The 15,778-nt window shown below is 36.3% G+C and overlaps 1 protein-coding gene across 1 annotated transcript in view; it reads left to right on the forward strand.

Moving 5' to 3' along the window:
• Nucleotides 1-15,778, forward strand: part of LOC309614779 (uncharacterized protein C8orf89) — a 181,828-nt gene that overhangs the window by 12,747 nt on the left and 153,303 nt on the right. The window contains exons 2-5 of the mRNA XM_082363626.1: nt 5,727-5,893; nt 7,797-7,950; nt 9,891-10,089; nt 11,424-11,481. Coding sequence (XP_082219752.1) covers nt 5,767-5,893; nt 7,797-7,950; nt 9,891-10,089; nt 11,424-11,481 — 538 coding nt within the window. The 5' untranslated portion in view covers nt 5,727-5,766. The remainder of the gene's footprint in view (nt 1-5,726; nt 5,894-7,796; nt 7,951-9,890; nt 10,090-11,423; nt 11,482-15,778) is intronic.

Below are 15,778 nucleotides of genomic sequence, written 5' to 3' on the forward strand. Positions count from 1 at the left end.
AAAATGCTTAATCAATTATTTGCAACTTCTGTGTTTTCAGTGTCTCTTTTTTAATTGTCTTCATCCTCAAAATACTATACCCATGCTCAAGAGTCTCTCGTGTTTAAATATAGCTCTTTAGACATTGTCGTTCTCTAATGAAATTGTTCACTGCTTCCTTTTTCTTAAAACTCTCTTTGCCTTTGATTTTTATCGGCACCCCATCTTGGTTCTTCTGTCTCTTTAACCATTCCTTTTCCATCTTCTTTGTGGTCAACCTATTCTTTGCCTGTCCCTCAAATATTGGTGCCCTTGGACTTGCTCTTATTCTTAACTTTTCACTTATACCCTCCACTAGCCCTGGACAGCCTATCTGTTCTCAGAACTTTAACTATGCTGATGACTACTAAATCTGTATCTCTTGGCTAAACCCACTCCCACCTCTGGACCACATGTACCTTGAGCTCATTTTATCCACAGCTGAATTTCTCTTCTCATTTAAGCTGGTTCCTCATCCCTAACTCTTAACATCGTGAATGGTGCCAGTCATATACAGTTCCCAGGTCCTCTAGATGCTACCACATTAACCTCTATCCAGTTTGTGTCTCAGTCTGCTTTTTCCTTGGTTTGGGCCCTCACTACCATTCACCTAAACAATTGTAATAGTTTTCTAATTGGCCTTCTCATTCCCATCTGTCTTCTAATATTGCCAAAGTTAAAGCAATATTTTAAAATCTTAGGTCTAGTCCTTCAACAGCTCCCACTGTTTATAGCTGTGGCCTCTAAAATAGGGTGCATGAACCTCAAGGTATGATCCATTGAAAAAGAAAGTAGAATTCCTGTAACATATATATTTTAAATTTCAGAAATTTCACCTAGCATAACACCTAGTAAGTACTCAGTAGATGCTTGTTGAATGAATTAGAGCCAAGGCTGGCAAACTTTAGTAAAATAGGTACAGTAAATATTTTAGACTTTGTGGGCCATAGAGTCTCAGTTGCAACTACTCTTGTAGGCCAAAGGAAGCTATAGAAAATATGTACAAATGGACATTTGTTTCTGTGTTCCAGTGTGAATTTACTTACTAAAATAGGTAGCACGCTGGATTTGACCTGGGGACAGTTTGCTGACCCCTGAATTAGAGTATGGGAGAGGGGGAACTGTCTAGTGACAAGATTGCAAAGGTAGGTCGGGAACAGATCCTAGGGGATTCTGTTTGCAAAACTAAAGAGCTGGCAAAATAGAGTTTTGAGTTTTATTTCAATACCAGTGTCAGAGACAGACAATAAATAATGACATATAAATACATTATTATAAACTATGATAAGTGCTGTGAAGAGAATGACAGGATGCTATTAACATGTAGCCAAAAAGCCCAGAAGGCTGCTTGCCCACTCTGTAGTGATACTAACTGAGGCAAGAGCTGGCTGAAAGGTTTTAGCTCTTCTGTTCCCCCTTCTGTTCTCCAGGCGAATAGAGATATGTGAAGAGGTAAGAATCGTCTTTTTAAAAAGCAGCCTTCTGGGCTTTTCACCTACATGTTTATAGCATATTGCCCATATAAGTGTGGGCTCATTTCTGGCCTCTCTATTCTGGTCCATTGAGCTATATGTCTGTTTTTGTGCCAGTACCATACTGCTTTGATTACTGTAGCTTTGTAGTATAATCTGAAGTCAGAGAGCATGATACCTCCACCTTTGTTCTTCTTTCTCAAGATTGTTTTGGCTATTTTGGACCTTTTGTGCTTCCGTATACATTTTAGAATTATTGGTGGGCCAGGCTGGGGCCCACAGGATCCTGGGGCTGGTGCCCACCCACTGGTGGGTGAGTCTGGGTCCTAGGCCTAGTTCTGGCCCACTGGTGGGCAGAGCTGGGTCCTGGGGTCTCTGGCTGTAGGACCTTGCGTGTCCCAGGGTTGGTGTGTTGGCCCGCTGGTGGGTTGGACCAGGGCCCTGGGGTCCTGGGGCTGGTGCCTGCCCACTAGTGGGTAAGGCTGGTCCCAGGGCTAATGCTGGTATGCTGGTGTGTGCAGCCGGGTCCTGGGGCAGCTGTGGGCTCAGGGGTTCTTAAGGCAGTCAGCCTGCTGATGGGTGAGGTTGTTTCCCTGCCTGGCCAGTTGCTTGGCCTGAGGTGTCCCAGTAGTGATGTCAAAAGGCTGATGGGCAGGGCTGGTTCCCAGTGCTAATGAACTAGAGGAAGGACTCCAAAAGGGCACTTGCCAGCACCACTGTCCTTGTGGTAGAACGAGCATCCCCGAATAGCTCCCATCAGTTGTGTCCCCAGGGTGAGCTCCAGGGGACTCCTGCCTCTCTAGAAGGTTCTCCAAGATAAGCAGGTGGATCTGACCCAGGCTCCTTTCAAATTACTGCTTCTGCCCTGGGTCCTGGATGTGTGAGATTTTGTGTAGATTTTTAAGAGTGGAGTCTCTATTTCCCACAACCCTCTGGTTCTCCTGAACTTAAGCCCTACTGGCCTTCAAAGCCAAACATTCTGGGAGCTTATCTTCCTGGTGTAGGACCTCCACACTGGGGAGCCCAATGTGGGGCTCAGATTCCTCACTCACTGGGGAGAACCTCTGCAAACTGTAATTATCCTCCTATTTGTGGGTCACCCACCTGGGGTTATGGGGTCTCAACTGTACCACATCTCTGTCCCTCCTACCCACCTCGTGGTTCCTTCTTTATATCTTTAATTGTAGATCTTTTTCTGCTAATCTTCTGGTGTTTCTCATCAATAGTTGCTCTGTAAATAGTTGTGATTTTGGTGTGTCAGTGGGAGAGGTTGAGCTCAGGATCTTCTTACTCCATCATCTTGGCCACACCTTCTTTAATCCCCATGTTTTCTTTTAGGAGTTTTACACTTTCAGGTCTTAAGTTTATGTCTTTAATTCATTTTGAGTTTATTTTTGTGTATGGTGTAAGATAAGGGTTCAACTTCATTCTTTTGCATGTGGATATCCAGTTTTTCCAACACCATTTGTTAAAGAGACTCTCCTTCCCCTATTGTGTATTCTTGGCACTCTTGTCAAAAATCTGTTTACTGTATATGTATGGATTTATTTCTGGAGTCTATTCTGTTCCATTGACCTATATGTCTGTCTTTATGCCAGTATTATATTGTTTTAATTACTTTAGCTTTGTGACATATTTTGAAATCAAAAAGTTTGATGCCTCCAACTTTCATCTTTTTCAAGATTATTTTGGTTATCTGGGGTCCTTTGGGATCCATATTAATTTTTATTTATTTATTTATTTAAATTGAAGTATGGTTGATTTACAATACTGCATTAGTTTCAGGTGTACAGCAGAGTGACTCAGTTATACATGTAAATGTATATATCTGTATTCTTTTTTTTCAATTCATTTCCATTATAGTTTATTACAAGATATTGAACATAGTTCCCTGTGCTATACAGTAAATCCTTGTTGTTTATCTATTTTATATATAGTAGTGGGCATCTGTTAATCCCATACTCCCAATTTATCCCTCCCCCCTCTTCCCCTTTGGTAACCATATGTTTGTTTTTTATGTCTGTGAGTCTGTTTCTGTTTTGTAAATAAGTTCATGTGTACTTTTTTTTAGATTCCACATATGTGATATGGTATAATATTTGTCTTTGTCTGACTTCACTTAGTATGATAATCTCTAGGTCCATCCATGTTGCTGCAAATGGCATTATTTCATTCTTTTTTATGGCTGAGTAATATTCCATTGTATATATATTTACCACATTTTCTTTATCCATTCATCTGTCGATAGACATTTAAGTTGCTTCCTTGTCTTGGCTATTGTATATAGTGCTGCTATGAACATTGTGGTGCCTGTATCTTTTCTAATTAGAGTTTTCTCTGGATATATGCCCAGGAGTGGGATTGCTGGATCACATGGTACCTCTATTTTTAGTTTTTTAAGGAGCCTCCATACTGTTTTCCATAGTGACCGCACCAATTTACATTCCCACCAACAGTGTAGGAGGGTTCCCTTTTCTCCATACCCTCTCCAGCATTTATTATTTGTAGACTTTTTTTACGATGGCCATTCTGACTGGTGTGAGGTGATAACTCGTTGTAGTTTTGATTTGCATTTCTCTAATAATTAGGGATGTTGAGCATCTTTTCATGTGCCTGTTGGCCATCTGTATGTCTTCTTTGGAGAAATGTCTATTTAGGTCTTCTGCCCAGTTTTTAATCATATTGTTTGTTTTTTTGATGTTGAGCTGTGTGAGCTGTTTGTGTATTTTGGAAATTAAGCCTTGTCGGTTGCATCATTTGCAAATATTTTCTCCCAGTCTGTAGGTTGTCTTTTTGTTTTGTTTATGGTTTCCCTTGCTGTGCAAAAGTTTATGAGTTTGATTAGGTCCCATTTGTTTACTTTTGCTTTTATTTCTATTGCCTTGGGAGACTGATCTAAGAAAAAACTCCTACAATTTATGTCAGAGAATGTTTTGCCGATGTTCTCTTTTAGGAGTTTTATGGTGTCATGTCTTATATTTAAGTCTTTAAGCCATTTTGAGTTTATTTTTGTGGATGGTGTGAGGGAGTGTTCTAAATTCATTGATTTACATTCCATATGAATTTTTTAATTGTTTTTACTAAAATTTTTAATTCTTTTGCATTGGCATTTTGATAAGGATTGCATTGAATCTCTGTAGATCATTTTGGATAATGTGGATATTTTGACAATATTAAGTTTTCCAGTCCATAAGCATGGGATGTCTTCCATTTGTATGCATCTTCTTTAATTTCTTTTATCAATGTTTTATAGTTTTTCAGCATACAAATCTTTTACTCCCTTAATTAAGCTTATTCCTAAGTAGTTTACTCTTTTCGATGCTATTATAAATTGGATTGTTTTCCTAATATCCTTTTCAGATAGTTTGTTGTTAGTGTATAGAAATGCAAGTGACTTTTGTTTGTTGATTTTGTATCCCTCAGTTTTCCTGAATTCCTTTATTAGTTCTAACATTTTTTTGTGGAGTCTAGAGTTTTCGATATATATAAGATTATGCCATTTGAAAACAGGGACAGTTTTACTTTTTTCTTTCCAATCTAGATGCCTTTTCTTTCTAATTGCTCTGGCTAGGACTGCCAATACTATGTTGAATGGAAGTTGTGAGAGTGGGTATCCTTGCCTTGCTCCTGATCTTAGAGGAATGCTTTCAATTTTTACCCTTGATTATGTTAGCTATGGGCTTTTCATATATAGCCTTTTTTATGTTGAGATAATTTCTCTCAGTTCCTAGTTTGTTGAAAGTTTTTATTATGAAAGTATGTTGAATTTTATCAAAAGCTTTTTCTGCATCTATTGAGATGAGCATGTGATTTTTTTAATCTTTCATTCTATAATGTGGTATATCATATTAACTAATTTTTGTATGTTGAACCATCCTTGCATCCCAGAGATAAATCTCACTTGGTCATGGTGCATAATGGTAGTATTTTTGAGAGAATCCTAAGCATTACATTGTCATGTACATGATAATTTGCTGTTGAACTTTAGATTTTTTTATATTGCCAAATATCTGTAACCTCAAATTTGAAAGAATTCATTAAAATATAAAATATTTAAAAGAAAAAAGTCTTACAATTTATTTTAGCTATGTTCTTAAAGGCCTCTTGCTTTAAAATCCCAAGAATATGTATTTACATGTAATAAGTAAACTTTTCATTTAAATCTATGTTAGTATTTAATTTGTAAGATGGAAAACAATTTGTTTTTCTGTATTTTGTGTCCTGAATCTGGTGCAGCATCTTACTTTCATCAGCACTGTTGAAAAAAGAAGAAAAAATGCCAATGCTGCCTCCTGAAATCAAATTTGAACCTTCTAATGTCACCAGAAATTCCCTTGACAGTTGTTTTCTTTTTGAGAGAAGTTGGAGGAAAGCAGTTTTAGAAACACAAAAGATGAGGAAAGGTAACTTCATTTTACTCTTATTTTACTTACAAAAATATAGAAGTAGTACCTTGAATTTACATGTACTTTTTTTTTTTTTAAACCAGATTTTTTTTTTTTTTTAATTCAAATCACATTTATTTTAAATTTATTTATTTATTTATTTCTGGCTGTGTTGGGTCTTCGTTTCTGTGCGAGGGCTTTCTCCAGTTGCGGCAAGCGGGGGCCACTCTTCATCGCGATGCGCGGGCCTCTCACTATCGCGGCCTCTCTTGTTGCGGAGCACAGGCTCCAGACGCGCAGGCTCAGTAGTTGTGGCTCACGGGCCTAGTCGCTCCGTGGCATGTGGGATCTTCCCAGACCAGGGCTCGAACCCGTGTCCCCTGCATTGGCAGGCAGACTCTCAACCACTGCGCCACCAGGGAAGCCCTACATGTACTTTTTTAATCAGTCAAGAGACATTAAATAATTTTTGTAACATTTAGGTAAGAAGTATAATATCGTAGGCTTATGGAAAAGAAAAATGGAAGCAGATTAGGAATAATTTACTTAAGGTAATTCTCTAACTCATGATAAAAAACAAATTCTAAAGAACTACTCTTGATATCAGTGCACTGCTACCTCTGTTGGATCATACTTCTTTTTGTAAGTCATGTTTGTTTTTAAATACCTCAAGTTGGTATTTATATTTTAAGAAACCCAAATCTTTAACAGCACCTTTTTGTATTAATAATTCTAACCCAAACTTTATTTTTTGAGTGAGCTATGTGGAAAATATCTTATATCTTATAGTTGCTCAATAAAGACTAATTTCAGAACTTTTGACTTGTATATGAGTGTAATAACTTTCCCCCTTAATTTCAAATTATAATTGTATTTCTTGTTTATACTGAATTTTGCCTTTGGCTTTATTAATGGAGATAGAATTCTTGAAAACAGCAAATTTCAAACTCCCCAGCCATTTCATCACTCCTGGTTTTGAGTGTGTTACTGTATTTTTTCGACGTTTTTACTAGATTCCTATTAAAGATACACCAGTTTATCTGTTCTCCTACCTCCAAATCTAATTACTGAAAAGAAACTCTACATGATTTTGATCAAGAGAAACTATTTTTTCCAAAAAAGAATAATCAAAGGTTGAAAAATAGCATTTTGAGCATTTAATATTACTCTAGTCCCATTAAATACTATTTCTATTGCTATGCTAGATTTACTTAGTAGAGAAAGCTTAGAAAACAATTCTCTGTTTAAAAATCATCCAAACCTTTAATCTCTTAATCTTCTTTTTCCATTTACTGTCTTCATTTTGAAGTTTTTTTTAAAAAAAGAATAATTTGAACAACCTCTTATACCAGTGATACCTGAGGTCAGTAGAAGAAGCCCTCCTGATGCTTCAGATGTTGCTGTTTGTAGATTTGATGTGGGATTTTGCAGAGTGAGAGTTAAAATCAATGCCTGAAATGGAATTCTTTTCTCTCTCACTGCTAGCTCCGATAATCATGCATTTGTACCTCTTGATTATCTACACAAAAGCAGGAAGGTGAAAGGATTTAAAGTAGCAGATATTAAAAGATTCTTGAAAGTGCTTTTAATCTGTCTTTCAATGTGAATGTATCTGATGTTCTGGGAATTCTGATTAAACAAAATAATGAGGGACAGTGATGACTATGGGAGATCTGTGAAGCTGCCTTCTTCCTTCTTCTAATAGTTCTTAGCCCCTTAATCAGCTCTTGCCTGCAATCCCCATCCTCGGAATTGAAAGGTATTCTCTTGGGAAAGATGCTAGCTCAATTACAGTAGCTTAATTTTATTTTCTGAATGACTGATTTGGTATATTTATTATACATTTTAGTATATAGTAAAAAAAATTTTATACATTTAATTAAGAAGTAATACAGATGGTCATTATACTATTTTTAATTAGAATACACCACAGCATTTGGTCTAGAAGAATTCAAAGAATGTGTCAAAATGCCATATTTACCAGGATTGCCAAATTGCCAGAAAAGTGTAAGTTCCACTCCGCTAGCGGTTCATAAAAGACCCCTGCATGCTGATACCGAGATGCCTCCTGTCAGGTAGGTCATTTCTTTTCGATTCTCTTCTGTTGAATATTTATTTACAGTAACACTGCTGAATGTAGAGGTTTTTCTGGCTAGTGAATCTAATTCTTTCTTGCCTACTATTTTTTGCATAAAGGATTTAATTTTTAAAAATCTCAATTAGCGATTTTATTCAGTTTGACCAGTAGGTACTTTTTTCTGTTTTCAAGTGACATTGCCAGAAGGAATTTAAGGACTTAAAAAAATCTTTATTGCTCTAGCATAGATTGCTCAAGAGAATATTGGAATTTTTAGCAATATAAATAAATGAACTCTTTGCAATATTAACAGGTTTCTGTACCCTGAATAGAGAACCTTGTGTTTCATTTCTAGTTTGACTGAAGTGGTGTGAGGGGAGATCCTGAATGAGATGTCAGCCTAATGAAGACCTTGCATTGCTATCAGATGAAATGAGTTTATCAGCCAGAAAAGTCCCATTGACTTTGAGTACTGGCATTTAAACACATTATGATAAACACCTTTCCTACTATAAATCAGATTGCCTGACATAGCATTAAAAGAAAACTTCTTTCTCCAAAGGGACCTGTAAGTTAGTAAGAGAGTCTCATATCCTATTTGGTTTCTGCTTTGATTTATTTATTTATTCATCAAGTATTTATTGAATGCCTAGTACTAATTCATTTTGCCAGCCTAAAAAAAGATGAAGCATTTATAGCAGTCTGAGTTGTAACTCTCTTTAGGGGAGGATGTATATTTTCATATTATCTCCTGCCATAGTGTGCTTTGAAGTCATCTAGTTATACATAGCACACACATATTGGAATTTCAGAATATATTTCTTGAGTTTTCCACTAGTATTATTGGTCTTGTTAATTACTCTGGAAACAAATTTTGGTAATATAAATAAATAATTAGAATATACTGAAAATGAAAAGTTGTGGATAGTTTACATCTAAATTATGAAAATAAATAAGAACTTTGTAGAAAATTTGGGGAAAAAATAAAAATAATTATTCGATAATTTATCCATCCTAACATATCCATTTTTATTGTTGGAGGTTCTCTTCTATCCTCCTTCATTTTGGATTTTTATTGGAGTTGTGATTTTAGTGTACTTACAATTTTTTATTCTGCCCTTTTTTACTTAATATTACACGTATGCATTTTTTTCATGTTACGACATAATCTTCAAAGAGTCTTTACTGGCCACATTATATTTCATTGTTAGAGCCATAGTTTATTTAATTTTATTTAATTTCCCTATTGTTGGACTTTCAAGTTGCTTTGACCGTTTTTTGGTTTTGCAAATAACACCATAATGAACAATAACATACATAAAGCTTTTCCCATCATTTTTAATATCATTCGAGGACAGATTGTCAAGCTATAAAAATATAAAAAGCAAAATTACTCTTTCTGAAGTGAGGTTATGATGAAATAAGGCAGAATCAGAGATGATGGAAGAGAGATTGTGAGTTGCTAGTGGAGTAGATGGTAGCAGTTAAAGAGGAGGGATGGCAGGGATGTAGAAAGAAGAGACACTATTGGAAACATGAATATGAAACCTACTTAAGTACAGTGAGTTTCCATTGTTACCGAGACACCTGTATCCCTGACGCTCAGCTCACTCTTGACCTCCGGGCAAAAGTATGTAGGGCTGTCTATGGCTATGGACTTGTCTCAGTACAGACCAGTGTTGCTACCCTTCTTTCAATGCATATGATCATCTTAAAGAAACTGGAAACCCGGAAAGCACCAACAATTAACCCATTGGGCCTCTAGATTTTAAGTCTTCAATTTGCTTCCTTTTTCATCCAATTTCAGTTCATTATTTTTTTCATTTGCAATTTGGCTGTTTGTGAAATGATCCCTTAATAGTTTATGTTGACTTGAGTGTGAATTTACTTAATTTAATGAAGAATAATTTGACTATATTATATTCGTGTTATGACAAGTGTTCTTCAGACACAAAGTGGAAGAGTGGTGGCTGAGTGTCACACTGCTTATGAACTGCTTGGCGAACGTAAGTGTTGGTTCTTTTCCCTGCGTCTTTATTTTAGCCATTCTACTGAGAACATGTCGGGTTGCCTACAAGTATTTTATTCTCCTCTGCATATTGAACAACGCCCTGTGAAAGAACAGTCTTGGCAAAGCAGGGAAGTACTAATTTTTGTCTGTCTTGTATATAACCCCGTATCCTTTTTTTTTTTTTAATCTCCATATGTGGATATTTGATTTAAAAACTCTGATAAAAGTTTAATGTGTTTTTAAATTTCTTAAATGATAAAATTTTTCATTGAATCTCAAGGCATACTTTGGTAATATAACTGAAAATAGTCTTAGAGGTGAAGTGCATTTAAAAATTACAGCTGACTATCCTGCGGTATGACAAACTGCCTCTAGCTGGCAGGCTAGCAGACCTGAAACGATGATTTGTGCGTTTAATTCCCTTAAATTAATATCATGAAACTGAAGCAACATGACCTCTCAACTCGCCAGTGTTATCTTTAAAAGTTCCATGCAGCCAATACGCAAAGATATTTGTTCTGATATTAGACACTGTTTTAAAAAAATGGATGTTCTATGTTTTTTGAAGGACAAGAAGCCCTTCACGCTAAGGAGATGAATCATAGAATTTCAGTTATCAGTCAGTAGGTGGAAGAGAATCTGAGGAGTGTCCCTAGGGACCACTAAAACCTTATCACATAACAATCATTAAGGCTGGTCTTGAGTTCCAAACCTCAGTGTGAATACTAGGTCGGCTCATCTTGACTGTACCCATATTTGACAACTAGGAAATGTGATGTTGCCATGGTAATAAGTTGCTAGGATACCTCCAAGCAGCCGTGTAAGCTGACTTCATTAAACTGTATCACATGGATTAAGAACTAATATATGTTTTGATTGAATAGAGAACAAAAAAAAAAAAGTTATAGCTGACTTCTAAAGTTTAATGAAGTTACAAGAAATTTGGAATTCTTATGGGTTATCTCGCCCACAGCAGATTCAATCGTGACATATTTCCTCTAATAACCTACTCATTATCTAGATCTATTCCAATAGGAACAAAAGTTAATTATGACAAAACTCAGATTGTGGTAATTAATAGGTAAAAAGAGCACAAATAACTGATAATTGGTATCTGGCCTATCTAGATACTCTGTTCATCTAATCTTGAGTCCCTTCCTCTAGCATTTCCTGAATCATGATTAGTGATAAGATAAAGGTGGGAAAAGTCAGACCTAACACTCATCCACTGGTAAAATTTATTAACAAAAATTGAGATAGTGAGTTGGTTCATATCTGCTTCTGATTGGATTATTTGTGATGGAAGGAGTTTCCTTCCCTTAACGTTTATTTAATTTTCATATGATGTCCTTCAACAAGTGAATTTCACTGAAAGCAAGCTTCTTATCTCTTACTGTATTTAAAAAAAATAATGTACCCTGGATTTATGTAAGAGTGAATTTATGATAATCTATAATTTTAGGTTAAAGAAGACTAAGCCAACATGTACTGTGGCACCACTTCAGGAGAAATCAAAAGGTAGGCTAGATCATCTTTTTCTCCTACCTTTCTGATACATTTAATCAGAATTTTGTTTTTCAAAAACAGACACTGTTGAGTCAGTTAGTTACACTTTTAATGATGCCTACAAGATTTTGGAGAATTTCCTGGCAGCTCTGATATCTATACTTACTGCCTCATTCCTTGCTTCACGTGTTACAGATTCATGGGGCGACATACTAAAAGAACTATTTATGGCATGTGACATAGCGTATTTGTCTAGCATTTATGTTCTCCAATAAATTCTTAGCCATTTCCTGAAGTAATTTTACCCAAAGTCAATGGTGAAGATTCTTGAGCTGTATAGTCAAACATTTTTCATTTTGTCATTATATTTTCTTACCTTCTGTTGATTATTATCTAAATAGGATTTTTCAACAGTGACAGTATTAACATTTTGGACTGGATAATTCTGCTGTGGGGGTCTGTCCTGTGCATTGTAGGATGTTTAACAACATCCATGACCTTTACTCACTAGATGCCACTAGCACCTCTCAAGGTGTGGTAATCAAAAATGTCTCCAGATGTTGCCCAATGTCCTTGGGGTGGCAAAATCACCCTCAATTGAGAACCACTGTTTTAAGCATCACATCTTTAACATTATGTGTTATCTGTCACTTGTCCTTCAGACTATCAAACGTTTCATCCTTTACCTGTGCACAACAGTTATTTCCTTACCAGCATAACATGTTTTAAACCTTACTTATTTTTAATTTTTGTCATAATCATAGTTGTCTTCTTATAGTACATTCATCACTTCCATGATTTTGCACTTATGGAGTAATGGAGTTAATAGAGCACCTCCAAACAAACAACAAAAATGAAAATTACTAAGTAAGACTTATATTGAGATTGTCAGTGGCAGTCAGATTGATTTGTTAGCAGCTTTGTAAGTTTAGTCTGTGGAAGTTCATAAAGTTAAATGTTCATGAACTTCTTGGATATTTCCTTTATCTGAATTTCCATAAGCTATAAACAACTTCTGTAATCAACAGGTAACATGAAATAAAAATATAAATGTTAATTAGAACAAAAGACATTTGTTTTGCATCTTGGCCCAAATGAATATTTGCCTGCCTATTTTCCAGTAGGCCAACTTTATGGTTCTTTTGGGCTGGGTACTATGTCTTATTCACCTTTGTATCTCTGTAGTGCCTGTACCAATCCTACAACATATGGAGTCTTCAGTAAATATCAATACTTGTTGCTTTTCCTTCAGAGTCATATAAGAAGGCAGTTCATTCATTCATTCATTGACCAAACATGAATTTAGCATCTACTCTGTGCCATTCATTGTTCTAGTTCTTAGGCTTAGAGTACGTCTCTCAACAAAACACAGATCCCTGCCCTTGTGGAGCTTACATTCTAGTGAGAGAATACAGCCAACAAACATTAAATATAATAAACAAATCCATCACACAGTATATTAAAATACATACTATTTTTTTTAAACTTATTTAAAAAATTTTTATTTTATTTTATTTTTATTATTTCTGGTTGTGTTGGGTCTTCATTGCTGTGCGCAGGCTTTCTCTACTTGCGGTGAGCGGGGGGCTACTCTTCGTTGCAGTGCGCGGGCTTCTCACTGCAGTGGCTTCTCTTGTTGCAGAGCACGGGCTCTAGGTGCATGAGCTTCAGTAGTTGCAGCATGTGGGCTCAGTAGTTGTGGCTCGCGGGCTCTAGAGCACAGGCTCAGTAATTGTGGCACGTGGGCTTAGTTGCTCCACGGCATGTGGGATCTTCCCAGACCAGGGATCGAACCCATGTCCCCTGCATTGGCAGGCGGATCCTTAAACACTGTGCCACCAGGGAAGGCCCAATTCATAGTATTTTAAAAGGTGGAAGTGCAGTAGAAACAGCAACAAAAAATAGAACAGGGTAAGGTAGATCAGGAGATCTGGGGAGAGAAGGATGATTTACAGTTTTAAATAGGGTGGGTGACAGTAATATTTGGGCAAAGATTTGAAAGAGGTGAGGGAGTTAAACTCTGGGAAAAAGTTATTCTCTTGGGGCCAGCAAAGGTCCCAAGGCAGGATGGTACCTGACCTGTTGGAAAAAACATCAGGAGTCAAGTATGGCTAATCTCAGAGGGTGGAAGATGAGGTAAGAAAGGTAATGGAGTATCTGACCATGTGGGGCCCTGAAAGGGACTTTATATTTAACTTTGATTGAAATGAGGAGCCATTACATGATTTTAACAAAAGAATGATTTTAATGTGATCTGATTTAAATTTTGAAGGGATCATGTGGTCACACCTTTCAAAAAAATGGCCCAGAAAACTTCCATCTCTGATTATGATGGAATAACTTATACCAGACCAACTTTACTAACAAGAATTCGCATAAGAGCTAATCATAAAAAATAATTTAAATATATTTTATGATATATAAAATAAGTATAAAAGTAATATATTACATATAAATATACAGTAAAAACATTTTTTTTTAAAATATAAAAGTATTTTAAAAACAATGTTTTCAGGTGTCAAGAGCAATCATTTCCAACTCAAAAGGCTGAGATTCTGAAGGAATAAATGCAGAGAACTGAGCCCAAATATCTGTGAGCAAATTCCCCAACAGGTGTTTGCCTGTTTCTAAGTGACATGTATGCTGGGTAATATTTTAGGACATGAAGCAGAAAATAGCTTCTTGGAGGCTAAAGGACTGAGCAGAGATTTCAGAACTTAGCACTTGCTGGGGAGACAGAGGTGGGAGTTGAAGGGAGTTTAAGGCTTGTCAAGATGGAAAGCCCTTGGCAAACACAAGCTTTCAGTTGAAACTGTTGAAGAGCTACACACTATAATAACGGCATACAAGAGACTAGCTTTTAAAAAAGCCTAAAACCCAATTTTTTTTTTGACATTTGACATGCTATTTATTTCATCTTTAGCTCATCCTTTTACATTTTCTATTTATTGTATTAAAACCCAGTTTTGACTGGATTAAAGTGATATGCCTACCAGAAGAAAATTAAATTCTCTTTGGAAACTATAAGATAAACCAGAGCCTTACAGGTTTGTGTACACAGTCTCAAGCATTCAATCAAAACTTACCAGACATTAAAAAAAATACACCTTGGACTTCCCTGGTGGCGCAGTGGTTAAGAATCCATCTGCCAATGCAGGGGACACGGGTTCAAGCCCTGGTCTGGGAAGATCCCACATGCCGTGGAGCGACTAAGCCCGTGTACCACAACTGTTGAGCCTGCATGCCACAATTACTGAAACCTGCGCACCTAGAGCCTGTGCTCCACAACAATAGAAGCCACTGAAATGAGAAGCCTACACACCGCAACGAAGAGTAGCCACCGCTCGCCACAACTAGAGAAAGCCCACATGCAGCAATGAAGACCCAATGCAGCCATAAATAAATAAATAAATAAATAAATAAATAAATTTTTAAAAATACAACTCATCAGTCATAAAAGAATGACACAAACCAAGAGAAGAAACAGACAACAGCAGCAGACCTACAAAAGATCCAAATAGGAATTATTTGACAGGGATTTAAAAAACTATATTTAATATATTCAAGATAATAGAGAAAATGATGAAAAAAATATATCAGAGAATTAGAATCTATAAAAAATAAATAGAAATTATTGAGCTGAAAAATACAATAATAGATTAGATTTAACAGATGATAGGGCATAGGCAACAAAAGCAAAATAAACAAGTAGGATATATCAAACCTACAGACTTTTGCACAGCAAAAGGAAACAATTAACAAAATGAAAAGGCAGCATATGGAATGGGAGAAAATATTTGCAAACCGTATATTTTATAAGGGGTTAATATCCAAAATATATAAGGAACTCCTACAACTCAATAGCAAAAAACCAAATAACCCAATTTAAAAATGGGCAAAGGACCTAAGTAGACATTTTTCCAAAGAAGACATACAAATGGTCAGCAGATACAGGAAAAGATGCATAACATCACTTGTCATCAGGGAAATGCAAATTAAAACCACAATGAGATATCACCTCACACCTGGTTGGATGGCTGTTATCCAAAAGACAAGAGATAACAAGTGTTGGTGAGGGTGTGAAGGAAAGGGAACCCTTTTTGGTGGAAATGTAAGTTGGTGCAGCCACTATGGAAAACAGTATGAAGGTTCCTCAAAAAATTAAAAATAAAACTACCATATAATCCAGCAATCCCAGTATTGGATATATATCCAAAAGAAATGAAATCCAGGGGCTTCCCTTGTGGCACAGTGGTTAAGAACCTGCCTGTCAATGCAGGGGACACGGGTTCGATCCCTGGTCTGGGAA

The sequence above is a fragment of the Balaenoptera borealis genome, assembly GCF_965194805.1.
Source record: "Balaenoptera borealis genome assembly, chromosome: 17".
NCBI classification, from domain to species: domain Eukaryota; kingdom Metazoa; phylum Chordata; class Mammalia; order Artiodactyla; family Balaenopteridae; genus Balaenoptera; species Balaenoptera borealis.